The 19,551-nt window shown below is 43.7% G+C and overlaps 1 protein-coding gene across 3 annotated transcripts in view; it reads left to right on the top strand.

Annotated features, from left to right (window-relative positions):
• Positions 1 to 210: 210 nt before the first annotated feature.
• The window catches only part of LOC139382048 (cullin-9), a 37,293-nt gene continuing 17,952 nt past the window's right edge, over positions 211 to 19,551 (top strand). For 2 of the 3 annotated variants that reach the window (XM_071126001.1, XM_071126000.1), the window contains exons 1-21: positions 315 to 331; positions 1,258 to 1,920; positions 11,689 to 11,843; positions 11,979 to 12,575; positions 12,723 to 12,864; positions 13,049 to 13,239; positions 14,191 to 14,590; positions 14,812 to 15,004; positions 15,096 to 15,297; positions 15,484 to 15,677; positions 15,797 to 15,993; positions 16,224 to 16,461; positions 16,646 to 16,751; positions 16,872 to 17,099; positions 17,312 to 17,402; positions 17,666 to 17,837; positions 18,126 to 18,231; positions 18,345 to 18,440; positions 18,562 to 18,737; positions 18,821 to 18,954; positions 19,072 to 19,257. In XM_071126001.1, coding sequence (XP_070982102.1) covers positions 1,263 to 1,920; positions 11,689 to 11,843; positions 11,979 to 12,575; positions 12,723 to 12,864; positions 13,049 to 13,239; positions 14,191 to 14,590; positions 14,812 to 15,004; positions 15,096 to 15,297; positions 15,484 to 15,677; positions 15,797 to 15,993; positions 16,224 to 16,461; positions 16,646 to 16,751; positions 16,872 to 17,099; positions 17,312 to 17,402; positions 17,666 to 17,837; positions 18,126 to 18,231; positions 18,345 to 18,440; positions 18,562 to 18,737; positions 18,821 to 18,954; positions 19,072 to 19,257 — 4,462 coding nt within the window. In that variant the 5' untranslated portion in view covers positions 315 to 331; positions 1,258 to 1,262. Of the gene's footprint in view, positions 332 to 1,257; positions 1,921 to 11,688; positions 11,844 to 11,978; positions 12,576 to 12,722; positions 12,865 to 13,048; positions 13,240 to 14,190; positions 14,591 to 14,811; positions 15,005 to 15,095; positions 15,298 to 15,483; positions 15,678 to 15,796; positions 15,994 to 16,223; positions 16,462 to 16,645; positions 16,752 to 16,871; positions 17,100 to 17,311; positions 17,403 to 17,665; positions 17,838 to 18,125; positions 18,232 to 18,344; positions 18,441 to 18,561; positions 18,738 to 18,820; positions 18,955 to 19,071; positions 19,258 to 19,551 lie in introns of all 3 variants that reach the window. The other variant, XM_071125999.1, reaches the window with a different exon arrangement.

Raw genomic sequence — 19,551 nt, 5'->3', positions numbered from 1 at the left:
GGTTAGCAAATCGAATTGATAAAAGGCCGGTGACCGGAACCCTGCACCCTTGTTTGCAAAGCGAAATACTTGGATTCCGAGTTTCCCCACTTGGGAGGTATCAGAATCAACCAATAGCAAGTTATACGGTCTCTACAAAGAAGTTACGTTCATTTGACTCGTAATTACCGAGTTGTCGACATGACGTGAACGTGGTGAAATTCCTACCTGTCACGTGCGCGCCCCGTATCAAACGCTGGCTAAAAACTAGTTCCAGGCAGGGAAACGACATATTACAACAGAGAAGAACATTCCATCGACAGAGGAGCGGGGAAACCCTGTAACACTGGAGGTAAGAGGTATCCCCTGTTATTATAGTGTTATTAGGCCGCACTATTCCAGCTATCCGTAGCTAGCTACTGAGCGATGCTGGCAAGCTAGCTAGTTGAGGCAGGCTTGCCTTGTCAAAACGGGCCCCTGCTGATAATGAGGCAGTCTGTCGCTAAACTGGTGTGTTGGAGTTAATCAGCGACATTGGCAGCCACACCTGTTCACCGTAAATATGAGGATAACGTTAGTGTTTAAAAAGTAGAGCTGACTAACCTCCCAGCTGATGCAATCAGATGTTTCAAGTTCAAAGTTAGCTAACGTTACCAAGCTAACGTTAGTTAGCGTTTTCAAGCTAACTGCAGCAGCAGCCAGCGTTTACCATGTTTGCAATGCGCTTACGACCGTGGTTGGCATTTGCAACTGCTAGCGAACTAGCTAGCTAACTGTTACTCATTCTCTTTTGCAAATTATTCAAACGATGTTCGTAACTAGCTAACGTTATTTAGGTAACTTAGTTGAACTAACAAAATACTTTACTGTCTACATGTTAGTCGATATTATTGTTAGCTGAGTTGGCTAGTATAACCTGTTAGCTGGCTTTTTAGTGTGGCGTCATTTCGCTAATTATCTTTGCCTTGAAAAAGGGATGTTCAAATAACTCAGTGAAAATGAAAGTTTCCAGAAATGTATAGTTGTCCTTTCACCAATGGCTTTATCATGTCTATCCTTCCCAAGAAGGGTAAATCTTAAATGCAACTAAGCCTTCATTGGCTGAGTACAGTATTTGCCCATCCAGTATCTCACTCTGGTTTGCATAGTCTTAATTGCTGATTCAAAATTACTTTACAGTTGCAAAACGTATGTACAGCTGTTTTTTTAGATTTGTAAATATATATGCAGATATCAAAGTATATTGATATTAAGCATTCCTTTATATTTCCCTTACAGCAATCATGGTAGGCGAACGCCGCAACGGGAACCTACTTGTCCAGCTGGGCACGAAGCTGCAGGCCTATCCAGAGGAGTTGATCCGGCAGCGGCGGACTCACGATGGCCAGACAGAGTACTTGATCCGCTGGTGCCTGCTGGCCATAGACGACGGTAGTGGCTCAGGTGGAGGGAGCAATGAGGCAGGAGGAGGTGGGGGAAGCAGTTCAGGGGTGGGCGGCTCCAGCGGCTCAACCTCAGGCGAGAGCAAGACGGAGAACATACTGATGTGGATGTCAACGGAGGATGTCTACGCCAACTGCCCCACTCTACTGGGCAAGCGCAAGGCAGACACCCAGCGGCCCCTCCAGGAGGAGGAGAGGCCCAGTGGAGAGTTCCCTGCTGATGTCACCTTTGACGAGGTGGAGCTCTCAGACATGAAGGACGATGTCAAGAACTTGGTCACGAGGGCCCGCAAGCAAATGGCCAAGAAGAGCGACTTTGCCATCAGCATCACACACACCATCCACGTGCTTAGTGCCTACGCCAGCATCGGCTCACTGGTGGGCGTCTTCAAGGAGACCGGTGCCCTGGACCTGCTCATGGAGCTGCTCTGCAACAAAGAGCGACAAACCCGCCGAAGTGCTGGGAAGATGCTCCGGGCTCTGGCCTCTCATGACGCAGGTATGGGGTTTTGATAGTTTCGTTCTTAGACTGTCCCAGTGTCAGCCATGTCGGAAATGAGAGTAGAGTGACATGCTGTTAGCATGCTGACTGCAGGAATGTCCACCAGAGCTGTTGCCAAAGAATTTAATGTAAATTTTTCTACCATAAGCTGCCTCAACATAATTTGAGTATTTGGCAGTACGTCCAACAGGCCTCACAACCACAGACCATGTGTATGGCGTTGTGTGCTTGAGAGGTTTGCTGATGTCAATGTTGTGAACAGTGCCCCATGCTGGGGGTATGGGCATGCATAAGCTATGGACAACAAACTATTGCATTTTATTGGTAGCAATTTGAATGCACAGATACTGTGATGAGATCCTGAGGCCCATTGTCATCCCATTAATCTGCCACGATCACCTCATGTTTCAGCATGATAATGCACAGCCTCTTGTTGCAAGGATCTGTACACAATTCCTGGAAGCTGAAAATGTCCCAGTTCTTCCATGGCCTGCATACTCACCAGACATGTCACCCATTGAGCATGTTTGGGATGCTCTAGATTAGAGGTTGACCGATTAATCAAAATGGGCGATTAATTAGGGCCGATTTCAAGTTTTCATAACATTCGGAAATCGGTATTTTTGGGCGCTGATTTTAATTTTTTAAATTTATTTTAATTGAATTAAAATGGACTTTCTTTTTTTTTTATACACCTTTATTTAATATTTATGTAACTAGGCAAGTAGGTTAAGAACACATTCTTATTTTCAATGATGGCCTAGGAAAGGTGGGTTAACTGCCTCGTTCAGGGGCTGAAAGACACATTTTCACCTTGTCAGCTCGGTGGATTCAATCTTGCAACCTTACAGTTAACTAGTCCAACGCAATAACGACCTGCCTCTCTCTTGTTGCACTCCACAAGGAGACTGGCTTACTGCATTTGCGTAACAGGCAAGGTAAGTTGCTAGCTAGCATTAAACTTATCTTATAAAAAACAATCAATCATAATCACTAGTTAACTACACATGGTTTATGATATTACTAGATATTATCTAGCGTGTCCTGTGTTGCATATAATCTGATTGAGCCATACAAGTATCTAAGTATCTGACTGAGCGGTGGTAGGCAGAAGCAGGCGCATAAACGTTCATTCAAACAGCACTTTTGTGCATTTTGCCAGCAGCTCTTCGTTGTGTGTCAAACATTGCGCTGTTTATGACTTCAAGCCTATCAACTCCCGAGATGAGGCTGGTGTAACCGAAGTGAAATGGCTAGCTAGTTAATGCGCGCTAATAGCGTTTCAAACATCACTCGCTCTGAGCCTTCTAGTAGTTGTTCCCCTTGCTCTGCATGGGTAACGCTGCTTCGATGGTGGCTGTTGTGGTGCTGGTTCGAGCCGAGGGAGGAGCGAGGAGAGGGACGGAAGCTATACTGTTACACTGGCAATACTAAAGTGCCTGTAAGAACATCCAATAGTCAAAGGTTAATGAAATACAAATGGTATAGAGGGAAATAGTCCTATAATAACTACAACCTAAAACTTCTTACCTGGGAATATTAAAGACTCATGTTAAAAGGAACCACCAGAGTTTATATGTTCTGAGCAAGGAACTGAAACGTTAGCTTTCTTACATAGCACACATTGCACTTTTACTTTCTTCTCCAACACTTTGGTTTTGCATTATTTAAACCAAATTGAACATGTTTCATTATCTACTTGAGGCTAAATTGATTTTATTGATGTATTATATTAAGTTAAAATAAGTGTTCATTCAGTATTGTTGTAATTGTCATTATTACAAAAAATCATAATCGGTCGACCTCTAATCAATATAGCCTAACCAGAAGAGAACCTGTTCCTGACACCCCCCAGCCTGCTGCTGCTGGCCTTCTGCCATTTAGTCAAGTTGCCAGTAATGGGCTACACCAGCGGTCAACAACCTCTTCCATTTGAAGTGCCAATTTATTTGACCATTTCTACTGACATGATTAGGATTTTCATATGCACAATTTTATGGAACAGTTAAATTTGTAATAGTCTTCATATCTCAATCAATGTCATGTGGTCAATCAAAATGTTACTATTCGAAAAGTAAATGTGCTAATATGTAAGAATAGCATACGTACAGCCGACAAATAAAAATATTGCATTCAGTAGGTAGAAAATATCCTGGTTTTAAAAGTAAATATCCTATAAATCACATTGGCTATGCATGGCCTCTCTGCAAGGAACTTAACATTGTATTAACTTGGTCCAGCCCAAAGCATGTGCTTGCAACATTGTATAAAATATTTTGGGCCCTCAGTTTCCCACAGCTGTAGGCTACTTGCGCAAGGGATAATAAGCCAATTGTGCTTTACCGGAATAAAAGTAAGTTACCAGAGAGACAACTCATTTGGATATACGTGCTGAGGTCAATACGTAAAGCTTATTACTGTCCTTATGAAACAATCAACTTTACCCACACATGAACATTGTGTTTTCACAGGAGGCGCATGTAGCTTGTTGTTTTTGTCGGCCAATCATCAGTGGTACTAGCCTCTGACTCTGTTGTGGCAAGCAAGTTAGGATATCAATGGAAGATTGATTTAAAATGATGCTGTTAAATGAGAAGGATATATTTCCATGACCAAGAGCCATCAGGTAGGCTTCTACTTCAACTTTGAATGAAGTTACTGTGTAGGACGGGGGAAAGGGCAGCCTATGTAGCTTTGATTAGCTAGCTTATTAACTAGCTTCTCTTCTTGGTTTGATGCAGTAAAAACGAGTGCTATGTAATCAGTGGATGATAAATAACCCAGCGGCTAGAAGTTAGTAACTAGTACAAGTGGGCTTCTTTGCTTCACTCTCTTCCTCCTTGTGCTACTCAGCCACACAGTCACAAACACAGCACGGCTCCTCCCCCGCATGCTGCCAGCTCAGTTTTCCTCTCCCTTAGTTTGTGCGTTTTTAAACGCTTCAGTTAATAACATAGCAAAAACAATGTATTTTCTGCTGCTTCCCTCATTCGATTCAGATCAGCCTGGTCTGGACTTGACAGGGTCTATACAGGGCTGGGTCTGGTTGTCTGTTTGGACCTGGTCTCCATATTTAAAACATACATTTATTCAGGTAGGGTCCAGGGAGGAAAGCTTGTTGAACCTGAGAAGACATCTAATCTGAGAAATGTATTGGATTGTCTTGAATGGGAAAGATTCATATCCTTAATAATAGGTCATTAGGTCTGTGTGATATTAAAAGATTCAAATATATTATTCTGTAAACATCATTGATCTAAGTAATGGTATTTCTGAATGACTTATAGCTTTATTTTCTGAAGAGGGGCTTGAATTCTGGGTTTAGCAATGCCGTTTTTCCACTGGTTAATCTTACCTTTGCCTGATGGCTTTAGTTTGCGTAGCATTTTCTATTTGACCAACAATGCTTCCGGTTTGATTTTAAGGGTGTGAGTTTTTGGGTAATGGTTAGCCTAACTATGGGCTCTCGTACTTGCCCTTTAGTCATGACATGAATACTCTGTAACTTGGAATTGTGTGCAACTAGTCCGGATGTGAACCCGGACCAGTTAAGCTGTTTGTTATTCATTTGAATATACTCTGAATTGTTGACATTGGCTAAGTCTGTTGCAGTTGACAGCCATGACACTTGGTCAGTGACAATTCACTGATGCAATGACAATCTGTACAATGCAAAACACAAAGATTAGTGGTACTGGTAAAGCCTTGTATCAGGTCCCACCAAGCATTTCTTTACCGTGTTTTTTGCCTTCCAACTGACCCTTTTTGGCAATTTGATAGAGCCTTATTACAGAGAATTCCCCAGTTGTAGAGCTGTTGATGTTTTTCTCATATGCGTCATCAATGAAGGGTAAAAAAGAAGGGCTTTACTCATCTTCCCTTTATAAAGAGGCCACCTTGGCTGATTTAGACTGTTTGTTTTAAGGTTTCTTAGCAACTATGTTTGCTGGAGGAAATGGATAACATTTTCATGTTTGATAAGATAAAGATTTTTTTTAACATGCTTTATGAAACCAGTCAACATTCATTGAATTGGGTTGTTGATTGTTATGGTAGGTTCATTTTTCTTTTATTAATTAAGCCACTCACAATTGTCCTTTTAATTAATAAAGACACTGTCTGCTCTACTGTCTTGAATGGAATAACACAGCTATAGTGTTGTATTGCGCCTCTGTTTCTGTACTTTTTGAAATCCCACTCCTTGGGCCATGACGGTCCAACCTTGTGGACTCTTAAATGTGACTCCCCTATCAGGAATGGCTGAGACCTTTTGACATGGCGCTAAGTAGTGGTCGACCGATAATGATTTTTCAACGCCAATAGGACCGATGTCGATTTTTATTATTATAACTTTTTATATATACATATATAATTTGTAATAATGACAATTACAACAATACTGAATGAACACATTAAAAATTTTTTTTTTTTGAATTTTACCCCTTTTTCTCCCCAATTTAGTGGTATCCAAATTGTTTTTTAGTAGCTACTATCTTGTCTCATCGCTACAACTCCCGTACGGGCTCGGGAGAGACGAAGGTCGAAAGCGATGCGCCCTCCGAAACACAACCCAACCAAGCCGCACTGCTTCTTAACACAGCGCGCATCCAACCCGGAAGCCAGCCTCACCAATGTGTCGGAGGAAACACAGTGCACTTGGCAACCTTTGGTTAGCGCGCCCGGCCCGCCACAGGAGTCGCTGGTGCGCGATGAGACAAGGACATCCCTACCGGCCAAGCCCTCCCTAACCCGGACGACGCTAGGCCAATTGTGCATTGCCACACCGACCTCCAGGTCGCGGCCGGTTACGACAGAGCCTGGGCGCGAACCCAGAGTCTGCGCCACCAGTCTGCGCAACCACTGCGCCACCCGGGAGGCCCATGAACACTTACTTTAATATAATACATAAATAAAACTAATTTAGTCTCAAATAATGAAACATGGTTAAATAATGCAAAAACTCAGTGTTGGAGAAGGTAAGAGCTTTTTACATGGCACATATTGCACTAACGTTTCAGTTCCTTGCTCAGAACATGAGAACCTATGAAAGCTAGTGGTTTCTTTTAACATGATTCTTCAATATTTCCGGTCAAGACGTTTTAGGTTGTAGTTATTATAGGACTATTTCTCTCCATACCATTTGTATTTCATATACCTCTGACTATTGGATGTTCTTATAGGCACTTTAGTATTGCCAGCCTAATCTCGGGAGTTGATAGGCTTGAAGTCATAAACAGCGTTGTGCTTCAAGCATTGCGAAGAGCTGCTGGCAAACAAAGGAAAGTGCTGTTTGAATGAATGCATACGAGCCTGCTGCTGCCTACCACAGCTCAGTCAGACTCCTCTATCAAATATCAAATCATAGACTTAATTATAATAAAATAACACACAGAAATATGTGCCTTTAGGTCATTAATATGGTCAAACCCAGAAACTATAATTTCAAAAACAAAACGTTCATTCTATCAGTGAAATACGGAACCGTTCCCTATTTTATCGAACGGGTGGAAACCCTAAGTCTAAATATTGCTGTTACATTGCAGAACCTTCAATGTTATGTCATAGTTATGTAAAATTCTGGCGAATTAATTACGGTCTTTGTTAGGAAGAAATGGTCTTCACACAGTTCGCAAAGAGCCAGGAGGCCCAACCTGCTGCATATACCCTGACTCTGCTTGTACTGAACGCAAGAGAATTGACTTTCCCTAGTTAATATTGTCTGCTAACATGAATTTCTTAATTAAATATGCAGGTTTAAAAATATATACTTGTGTGTTGATTTTAAGAAAGTCATTGATGTTTATGGTTGGGTACACTGGTGCAATGATTGTGCTTTTTTTTTGCGAATGCGCTTTTGTTAACCTCTTACAGTTACCCTCCTACTTTTTTCAATTTCTGCCTGAAGACACCCAAATCTAACTGCCTGTAGCTCAGGCTCAAAACCAAGGATATGCATATTCTTGGTACCATTTGAAAGAAAACACTCTGAAGTTTGTGTAAATGTGAATTGAATGTAGGATAATATAACACAATAGATCTGGTTTAGATAATACAATGAAAAAACTAAGTATTTTTATTGTTGTATCATCTTTAAAATGAACAAGACAAAACAAACATTTAGATAGGATGATGGGGACAATTTTAGTGAAAAACAAGACGGCAAAAGTACTTGTGCAAAGTTTCAGAATGATAACTCCCAAAATGAGTGTGCTATACATGACATTTATCATGAAGTCACCCAGATGTCCCACACAAGTAGCCCAAATGTACCCAAGGGCCAAATTGGTGAAGTTATACATTTTGAATGGAATAACTATATACAAAATACCAAAATGGTATTCTAACCCCCCCCCCCAAAATGGAGAAGAAAATATATATTCATTTACAAAATAACACTTTCAATATTTGGAAGACCCTCAGTCCTCTACACAATATTGTGTTGCTGATGCCAGGTGCCATAGCATAGTCTCTTTCTGCTGTAAAGCAGAGGGTCACCAAGCATGTAATGCCGGTGATGGGGGACTTAATTTTGCAAAGAACACAGCGACGCCTCCATGTTGTGCCCTTTTGGCCCTGAGGCACATCCAAACCTGCAGAAATACATTTGGGCAGATGAACACCACTTGTGGCAGGAGCTGGATGAACCAGCTCCAGGACACCTTGGCACTGGGGGCTCCCATTCGGAGTCCGTGTCACTGTGAAAGAAAATGTTCAGTTAGAATAGTTTCACATATGAGCCCTGTCTCAACAGGTATAATAAACAGATATATATATATATATATATATATATATATATATAGAGTACAGGGAACATAAGGTTGAATATATTATTATAGACCTGCTAGATCTACTGTCTCATTTATATTATGACAGACCAGCTAGATCTACAGTCTCCATTTCACTTTGGCCATTGTTGTGGGCCTGCCCTCCCCTCAACAGCCTCTAATAGGCTATTTCATGTGGGGTGAGGTGGGGCGGCAGACACACTCGTCTCACATTACATTTTTATGTATTGCTACTAAAATTTTCAAAAATCACAAATGTTATATTATTAATTTCAAACAGCAGCATTAGCATGAGAAGAACTTACCAGTCCAAAACTATGTCCTCTCCGTTCAAAAAATATTCCTCCATTTGGGAATCGCTAAATGAATCGTCCTCTAACAATCTCTCACTTTCCCGATCAATTTCTCCTAAAATTGTGTGTACATCTGTATATCTAGACTTCGATTTAGCTTTCCCTGACTTAGTCGCCATACTGATTGATATATAAACAGCTGAAGATGCACTTTACCAAAACAACGCTGAGCGTAACATGCGTTGCTCCTTCCGGTATGAAACTTTAATGGCGATTGACCCTCTTTACGTCGGAGCTTACTACATGGGTTGGTCTTCCAACACATAAACATTACATATTGCCTTTTACCTCAGCTCATTGGCTATCTACCCAGCTAGATTTCAAAAAGATCAGTGGTCATTGGGTTAAAATACAGTCAATCAACGACACAGCGGTCATATCATTGGTGCCCAATGATGTCATTACTTGTCTTCAAATCGGTTTCTTTCGGTCAATACGTCCTGGGAAATGACCCATCAAGTTTGCTTGTGTTACAAACAAACCAGTTGATTGCAATGAAACCAAACATGACTGGAAAAGTCACGTTTAGTGTGTGTGTTTACATCGAATGTGTTGTCGAAAATGGAATGAGACGGAATTCACGACACAAGCGGTTCACAAAATGTTTTGTGTTAGGCTATAAAAATTGATTTTATTAAACAATAGACCATTGTGTGAACACTTATTTTAACTTAATATAATACATCAATAAAATCAGTTTAGCCTCAAGTAAATAATGAAACATGTTCAATTTGGTTTAAATAATGCAAAAACCAAGTGTTGGAGAAGAAAGTAATGTGCAATGTGTGCTATGTAAGAAAGCTAACGTTTCAGTTCCTTGCTCAGAACATGAGAACATATGAAAGCTGGTGGTTCCTTTTAACATGAGTCTTCAATATTCCCAGGTAAGAAGTTTTAGGTTGTAGTTATTATAGGACTATTTCCCTCTATACCATTTGTATTTCACATACCTTTGACTATTGGATGTTCTTATAGGCACTTTAGTATTGCCAGTGTAACAGTATAGCTTCCGTCCCTCTCCTCGCTCCTCTCTGGGCTCGAACCAGCAACACCACGACAACAGTCACCATCGAAGCAGCGTTACCCATGCAGAGCAAGGGGAACAACTACTAGAAGGCTCAGAGCGAGTGACGTTTGAAACGCTATTAGCGCGCGTTAACTAGCTAGCCATTTCACTTCGGTTACACCAGCCTCATCTCGGGAGTTGATAGGCTTGAAGTCATAAACAGTGCAATGCTTGACGCACAACGAAGAGCTGCTGGCAAAACGCACGAAAGTGCTGTTTGAATGAATGTTTACACGTCTGCTTCTGCCTACCACTGCTCAGTCAGATACTTGTATGCTCAGTCAGATTATATGCAACGCAGGACACGCTAGATAATATCTAGTAATATCAACCATGTGTAGTTAACTAGTGGTTATGATTTATAGTTTTTTTTATAAGAAGTTTAATGCTAGCTAGCGACATACCTTGGCTTACTGCATTCGCGTAACAGGCAGTCTCCTTGTGGAGTGCAACGAGAGAGTGAGGCAGGTCGCTATTGCGTTGGACTAGTTAACTGTAAGGTTGCAAGATTGGATCCCCCGAGCTGACAAGGTGATAATCTGTCATTCTGCCCCTGAAGGAGGCAGTTAACCCACCGTTCCTAGGCAGTCATTGAAAATAAGAATGTGTTCTTAACTGCGCAAGTCTGCGCCCAAAAATACCGATTTCAGATTGTTATGAAAACTTCGGCCCTAACTAATCGGCCATTCCGATTAATCGGTCGACCTCTAGTTGCCACATTCGCTGAGGTTTCCTTTCTTTGGCAGTTTGAAGATAAGTACTTTTCTCCAGTCTTGTGATATGATATTATGCTCCCAGATCTTGCGAACGAGATCAGTCAGCACCTTGGTAGTGGTGTTGAAGACAGCTTTAAGTAGCCGCTGTTTCCGGTAGCTTACTTTTATTACACTATTTTTAACCGCGCGTAGATGATAACCTAGCAAATTACATAAGCGTTATTTGAGTGACAACCTAATATCACTCAAGCCATTTTAGCATTTGAATGCTGAATGTGTCAGATATCAGGAAGAGGCCGCCTACCTTGCATTGCTCAGTGCTGGGCATATTGCTCAGTTTGACTACGTCACTGATGCTGCCTGGGCGGTAATACTAGATTAATGACTGTCAACATTTACATGCAGTTTGACACTGATGGAGAGGATGCATCAGTTGTCTCAAGCTGAGCGGTATTTTCGTAAGGTAGAATGTAATATGAGAAACATTTTAGTGAACTGGCAATTCGTGACACATTAATACATTTTATGACCAATTTATTCTACACTTGGACCGGTTTGGGTCCTGCTGACCTATGCACTTGTATCTTAAACATATTTGTATCTGGTACTGAAGCAGTGAATCATTACCTCACTTTTTTAGAGTATGACTTGAAGTTCAAATTGAGTGAAACCGAACAGGGTTGTTAATCAGGTAGGTGTGTGTGTGCATATGCAACTCTCCTAGGGCAGTGGTAACCACCTCATTAGATACTAGGTGTCATGACAGACCAACAAGCAGTAATGATTCAGAGGGTAAGCTCAAAATAGTGTCCACGTAAAATAATGGTGCTCCTGTCTTCCCACAGGGAGCCGTGCCTATGTGCTCCTGTCCCTCAGCCAGCAGGACGGTATTGAGCAGCACATGGACTTTGACAATCGCTACACCCTCCTGGAGCTGTTTGCAGAGACCACCTCCTCTGAGGAACATGGCATCTCTTTTGAGGGGATCCACCTCCCTCAGGTAGCTACCAAATCATATTCCATGTCTCTGTACTGTATTCTTACTTACCAATGGGTTCCTACATGTACCTCTAGATCAAACCAGTGAATTATCGGTCGCTGAGATGTAATGTGGCGTTTCCCCTGTGTGCTCCAGATCCCAGGGAAGCTGCTGTTCTCCCTGGTGAAGCGCTACCTGTGTGTGACGTCCCTGATGGACAAGCTCAACACGGCAGGGGTGGAGTCGAGCTCTGAGCGGCAAGACGCAGCAGGCTCCTCCTCAGGGACAGGCCACCAGCCGGAGAACCTGCGTGTCCAACGAGAGTTTGAGTTCACCATGGCCATGGCTAACCTCATCTCTGAGCTGGTGCGCGTCATGGGCTGGGACCGCAACCGGCAGCCGCCACAGTCAGCCGGCCTGGTCCAGGGCAGCGCCTGCGGGGAGGACCAGGAGGACGAGCCGCCCCGCCGTGTGGTGCGTTCTATCTTCCAGCCTCGCTTCTCTGCCTCTGCTTCTGCCTCTCCTGCCACTGCTGCCGCATCTAACATGGCAGCCACCACACCACCCAAGAAGAAGACCAGCAACGGCTTCAAGACGCGCACAGACTTCGCCAGCCGCTCGGCTTATGTGGAATATGTGCAGGAAAACCTGAAGAGCGGCATGCTGGTCCGTATGTTGGAGGATTATGAGGAGGTCAGCGCTGGTGATGAGGGGGATTTCCGCTACAGTAATGATGGCTCGCCACCAGTGCAGGTAAAAATCACACCTTGTATCAGCCTAGACTGTGTCACAGCACAGGCTCCTGCGATTTGAGTTAGGGTTGAGTGATGACGGATTTGGGAAAGACATTAACGCTGTTTGGTCAGATTTGCTGTAAAGTGATTGTTTTTCTGTGCACAGGTGTACTGGACCTCCCTGTCTCGAACCTACTGGGTGCACTGGCACATGGTTGAGATCCTGGGCACTGGCACTAGTGGACAGGGTGAGAAAGACGCCCAGGAGAAGGCCTCCTCTCTGACTGAGACCATCAAGCTCACGACTGGTAAGAGAATCCCCTGCAACCACACTCACTCATGTAAGTGACTTTTAACAGTAACATGGCTCCGACGCGCCAAAGAACACACATTTTGAATCCTAATGCACACGCAGGTTATTCTGTAAATTCAACAAATTGCCATATTGTTTTTATTAGAAACTGTTGTCTAATATTGTTGTCTTGTATGCAGTGAGTCAGACATTATTCTCCAAGCCTCCTGGTGGGCTGTACTCGTTGCCTTACCTGGCTGAGGGGCTGCAGTCTGACGGCGCCACCCTGAGCAGGGCCGAGTGGTGGGAAGTGCTCTTTTTCATCAAGAAGCTGGAACCAAAGCAACAGCAGGAGATCAACAACATCCTGCGTCAGAGCCTCGATGAACAGGCAAGTGCCCATCACTGGAGCTGTGGCGGTCATGAAATGTTGTCAGACAGTTATTGTCATACAAGCCTTTTGGATATCTACATTTTTAAAATAAGTATAATAAATCAATTGAATATACACTATCACAATAAATTAATTATTTATTTTAGGTCTAAAGAAACATGATGTGAAGAAAATGCATTTCAGAAGAACAGAATATGATTTCCCCTACTGTATGTTATCTGACAGTGCACCGTGCTGTTGTTAATTTACCAGACAAGATGTGCTTAAGTCCCGTGCCATTATTTTATAATAAGAGGAACATATTTGAACTTAACTGAATAAAATAGAATGGATATTTTTCCCTTTCCTGAGTGAGAGTGCGCCCATATGAAGTGGCTATGTTGAGCGTTTGAAACATGTACTATATGCTAGATTTAGAGTTACTTAGCTACTTTAGTTGTGAGTGATGCAAACCTTAGACTGCCTTAGAAATCACAAGATATGAGCTGCATGATGTGACCTATAGGCTATTGATGATTTTGAGAAAGTCACAAAAAAGCTTGCACTCTGTTCCTTGCCTCAGGCTGCACACAAGCCTCATAAAGGCTTAATATCCAATATGCATATGGGTGATTTTGAATTCATCCTCACCTAAGAAAGTGCTGTCCATTTTGTTGTTTGGCTCTGAAACCACATTCACAACGACCATGTTTTCCACTCAGTTTCAACCTATTGTTGAACTCCTTTCCTCAAATTGAGCAATCGCAGTGAGGTGAGTTGTAAAAGCACATACTGTGTTAAGTGTTTTGATGTAATTTTCTATTGGATTGATGTTCGAGGGAAAATGGACCCATCCGTCTTTAATTCCCACTCTCTAATCCTCTCACTCTTCCTGCTCTTTTCATGATGCTCAGCCCCCATGGATGTTGAGAGTAGATTTCATGTTTTTGCCTCTCTCTGCTCTGTCAGATGTCAGACGTAGACGAGGCCACTCTTATCCAGCTGTCGGTGCCAGGCGAGGTGGCCCGGAAGATGCTCCACTACCTGAAGCAGACCCTGCAGAACTCATGTCTGTGGGACCTGCTCTGCTCCCATGCCTTCTCTAAACACTACCTGCGGCGTGGTGGGGGAGGCCTGGAAGACGATGAGCTGCTGCCCGACGGCTCCCTCGGATCCTCTGGCCTGGGTGGAGGACGGGGCAACTCCTCATCTGATGCCACCGCCGCCGCCTCTTCCTCCTCTGCCATGGGCTCATTGTCTAAGAAGCCCAAGAAGGAGAGTCCTACGGACTATTGCTCCGACACAGAGTCTGAATTGCCCATGGAAGATGAGTCTAACTACCCAGAAGATCTGAAGGAAAAGATGAAAGGTGTGGCAGTCTGTGTTTGAGCTTTGTTTGTTTTTGTTGTTGGCAAACTACCTCTAGCTGTAGCCAATCCCTTTTTCCAGAGAAAGACAAGTGAAACCATAAACATGCCCAAGAATACAGGGTTGTTTTTCTTACCTCACACTGTTGCACTCTAGCCTGATTTTTAAATAATGACAGCCATTCTTGCTCTAACATGCTTTGCCTTGTGTTTTCCCTACCAGTGTTTAACAACCCCAAGGTGCAGGGCAAGAAGACAGCCCTGGAGAAGCTGGGGGAGGTGGTTGACATCATGAAGAAGAGTGGCTCAGATCCAGTCCAGCAGCTGGCTGGGATCAAGTTCATCATCCAGGTCCTAGAGGATGAGGGGCCTCAGGAGAGAAGCACCCTCAGGACGGACGCTGTCCAGACCATACGGTAAGGCTGCTGTCTGCACACTTCTATTCTTTTAGGGTCATGTTTGAACTCTAACATTTGTGTCCTCCAACTTGATCTTTGAACCCCCCAGGGATAAAGTCCTGAAGCTTTTGGTCGAGATACTGAGTGGGCAGCCCAAGGAGAACGTGGTCAGCACCCTGCGTCTCACCCGCGCCCTCATGGTCAAGTACGAGTGGAGGGTCTCCTTTGCCACTGAAGGTGGCGTCAAAGCTATCCTCTCCTGTATGCAGGAATACCCCACTGTCCCACAGGTCCAGCAAGTCGCTCTGGCTGTGAGTTCTCAATCACTTTTTCTTTTTTTACTCACCTTTTATTGTCTAGCTAGTTTTATAATGAAAGAGCACATGTTTCCTTATAGTTTTAGGGGATGACAACTTCACAGCTGCAGTGTTGTCATGACTTATCTATCATATTTCTGTCCACACTTAGTGTGTGTGTTGGTTTCTTCCCCTCCCTAGACTCTGATGGTTATCACAGGTGCCAGTAAGCATGATCTGGGCAGTATGAGCAGCTGTTATCTTCCTCTCTCTGAGTCTGGCACACCCATGATGCTCGGGGTCTTTGCCAGTATTGGCTCTGCCACCGCCGAGGGCTCCAAGGGACTGCTGGCTGCAATCCCCGCTGGCATTGAACTGATGCTCAACACACCTAGGTATGTCTTTTACTGGCTCTCAAAGGGAATGGTAACATGCCCAACTCCACTGTTTCCTATGATGACACTGCTATGTCACAGTGGTGGCTAAGGGATATCTGCTCTCTCTCTCTTTCCAGGTGTATGTTATCGGTGAGGAACGGTCTGTTGGTGATCATCATGCTGATCTCCAGTAGTAAGAGCCTGGCGGAACAGCTGGTGGCCTGTGATGTCAGCGCTGTGCTCAAGAAGTGCCTTGCAGCCTCGCGGCCAGTGAACATGCTGGCCATCATTGCCCTCAACCACATTTCCATGGTCCACAAGCTGGAGAAAAAAGGTTTGATTTCACTGCTCGTCTGAACACACTCCTTCCGGTTATGTCTAGGGGTTCCTAGCTAGCTAGTTGCACATATGCTTTTTCTGCCATGCCTCTTGCATTCCTATAATAGATCCTTCTTCCCACAATAAACGATAAAGAACAGTTTATTGTCCTCTTCTTGTGGGCCTATGTCCTAATGGGGACTAAGAAGATTAAGTAAATAAATTATGTTCTGGATATTTTTCCAGAGTCAAAGGATGAGTTGGACTTCAAGGACACAGAGCTGAAGATGCTGGTGGTGAGCCTGAAGGAGATGACGGCAACCAAGGAGGTGATCCTGACGCTGGAGCAGCTGCTGTGCGACGACGCCTCCCAGCTAGAGGAGGAGCGTAACCAGGTAACCCGCAGCCGAGAGACCTACCAGGACCTGGTGCGCCTCATGGACCAGCACCGAGCTGACCGGGCCGCGCAGCTCTCCATCCTCAGGTGAGACTGAGGGGCTTGTTGTGCTGCCTACCGACAGGGTTTAGTTGTTGGAATGTCATGTCAGTGCCTAGATCATGTCATCAGTGTACTGTGTAATGAACCTCCAAAGGGCGTATGTATGTATTTCAAAGGTGCCCTGAGGATAACTAATTTAACACGAACATTTGTATATTCTCTCCTGTAGAATATTGAACAAGTTCTTGGACAATTACCTGGAGGATCTGCTTCCATGGCATGAGAGCATAGAACCATGCTTGTCTTCTATGACCGCATTCATCAATGACCGTGAGGTAGGAAAGATCCTCCATAATTATAAACCCAGAGGCGCGTATTTATAATTCTCTATGTTTCTATTTTAGATATGTATTCAATGAATGGTTATGTAATTGACACAAGGTTGTTTCCTCTAGGTGGTCCAGCTGCTCATCCGCTTCCTGTATCGCCTGGCCTCTGTGAACAAAGACTATGCCGTAGTGATGTGTCGTTTGGGCACGAAGGACGCCCTGGTCAAGGCGCTAGACAAGCACAGTATCAACCTGCTGTTGGTCACAGAGCTGCGGGACTTGATCACAGACTGTGAGAAGTACGCCAGTCTCTACAAGAAAATGACCACCAGCGTTCTGGCTGGTTGCATACAGGTTTAATACAAATTCTACTATCTTACCTATTCAGTCAGTTACAAGACTAGGTTTTTATATTGTAAAATTCTACATTTTTATACAATTTTTTACTTGTGGGTCTTTGAAATGTTCCTTCAATAGTGGGTGCCACATTTGGCTTGCAAGTGTCATGCTACTCTGTTGCTAATAGCTAATTTGTAATCTCTGCTGTCCTTTCTAACCAAATACAGATGGTTTTGGGCCAAATAGAGGAGCATCGGCGAAGCCACCAACCAATTAACATCCCCTTCTTTGACATCTTTCTGCGCAATCTGTGCCAAGGTGTGTTTAAAAAAAAAATATATATATATATATCTTACTTTTAGCTAACTCAAATTACAAGTGAATACTAGCCTTGTATAGAAATGGTGCCAAAATAAATAATGTTGTTACTTTTGTATTCTTTTTTTTTTTCGTAAAATCAAGAAATGAGTACTGGTAGATTTATTTACTTTAACCAAACATCCTTTGAAGTTTTTATTTAGCCTCAAAGTTAAAGTACAACTTGTCTTAAACTGTCATTCTTTGTCTGTGACCATTAACAGGATCTAGTGTGGAACTCAAGGAGGACAAGTGCTGGGAGAAAGTGGAGGTTTCCTCTAATCACCATCGAGCCAACAAGCTCACAGACAAGAACCCTAAAACGTACTGGGAGTCCAATGGCTGCACAGGTTCCCATTTTATCAACATCTACATGCACAAGGGGGTGGTGATTAGGTACGTCCACACATCACTTTGGCCATACAGAGGGTTTAGAATGTTGGCATTTTTAATCTTGAGACAATTGAAAATGAAGCACACCTGTGTTGCCCACTTTTACCTTGCCTGTATACTGAAACTTTTGTTATTGCCTTGTTCATGTGTCTGGATTTTTATGCTAGACTGCATGCTCTCAAACAACTGTGGTTACCTCAATGACATTGATATTTGTACTTTAAACTTTTTTTTTTTTTACTCTTAACTACTTACTGTAAGTAAATTTTCTAATTTTCTTGATTAACTCAGGCAATTGGCAGTGCTTGTGGCCAGTGAAGACTCCAGCTATATGCCTGCCCGCATGGTAGTACTTGGAGGAGACGACCCCACAAACATCAACACAGAGCTGAACACAGTAAGTAGCTGTATAAGCAGACCGGAGTAGGATACTTTTGGAAATTAGGTTACATTTACCATCTTGTCTTTAAGGTTTAAGCCCCGCACCCACCCAACTCTTTGTTTTTACAGGTCAATGTGCCTCCTTCAGCCAATCGCATTGTGTTGCTGGAGAACATGACCCGCTTCTGGTCCATTGTGCAGATCAGGATCAAGCGGTGTCAGCAGGTGGGCTGTGGAATCATGAAAATTTGAATTTCAGTTTACTTCCTGAATTGACATGGTACTAATCCCAACTCTGGTCAGCAGGGAGTCTCCTTTAAAATGTTGAACCTGCTCTTCCCACCAGGGTGGCATTGACACAAGGGTCCATGGCTTTGAGGTGCTGGGACCCAAGCCCACCTTCTGGCCCGTGTTCAAGGAGCAGCTCTGCTGTCGCACCTACCTCTTCTACACCACTAAGGCCCACACCTGGTGCCAGGAGATCCTGGAGGACAAGGCCCAGCTGCTGCAGCTCTTCAACAAGTAAGCCTGTCTCTACTATACACGGTACTGCAAATTACACAGACCCCCTGACTGTGCTAACCTGGCCTGGTGTGTGTCTGCAGACTGAACAGCGCTCTGCGACATGAGCAGATGTTTGCTGATCGTTTCCTGCCTGATGCCGAGGCAGCGGAGGCTCTGGGACGTACCTGCTGGGAGGCCCTCATCACCCCCATCGTACAGAGCATCACCATCTCGGGTAACTTTTGGAGTCTGTCTCACTCTGTCCCTCTCGCGCACACACTTCCTGCACTTCAGCTAGCTTCTATCAATCATACATTACAAATAACTTGCTTCTCTTCTCCACTCCCAACAGAGACCCAAGTCCTCAGTCCCCTCTCCTGGCTGCTCAGTGAGTACCTTGACAACGCAGAGTCAGCCAGGCGCTGCAAGAGCCGGGCAGCCATCTTCAACTCCCGCGTCCGTCGCCTCACCCACCTACTGGTTCATGTGGATACCAGCAGAGTGGACACAGAGGAGCTCAAGCCGCCTATCAAGTGCAGTGAGTAATCCTGTAACGCTATACCTTACCACGCATTTACTTCTGGTAAACACTCAAGGCTGCTATGGGTCTTTTCTCTGTCCAGCTTCTCAACCTTCAGAATAGTGAACTGACAATTATTGCCCCTGGAAATGGGTGCTGGGAATTGCCAATCAAAATGAGCTGAGAATACATCTTAGTACACTAGATTTTGCATGGTAGTTAGAAATTTGGAAACGCGAGCGTATTGATACTTACTTTACTTATAATATTTGGTAGACACCACTCATCAAGTCTTCCGTATTTCAAGGTATT

This window comes from Oncorhynchus clarkii, chromosome 23 (genome assembly GCF_045791955.1).
Source record: "Oncorhynchus clarkii lewisi isolate Uvic-CL-2024 chromosome 23, UVic_Ocla_1.0, whole genome shotgun sequence".
Taxonomy (NCBI): Eukaryota; Metazoa; Chordata; class Actinopteri; order Salmoniformes; family Salmonidae; genus Oncorhynchus; species Oncorhynchus clarkii.
This window is presented reverse-complemented; position numbering and strand designations above follow the sequence as displayed.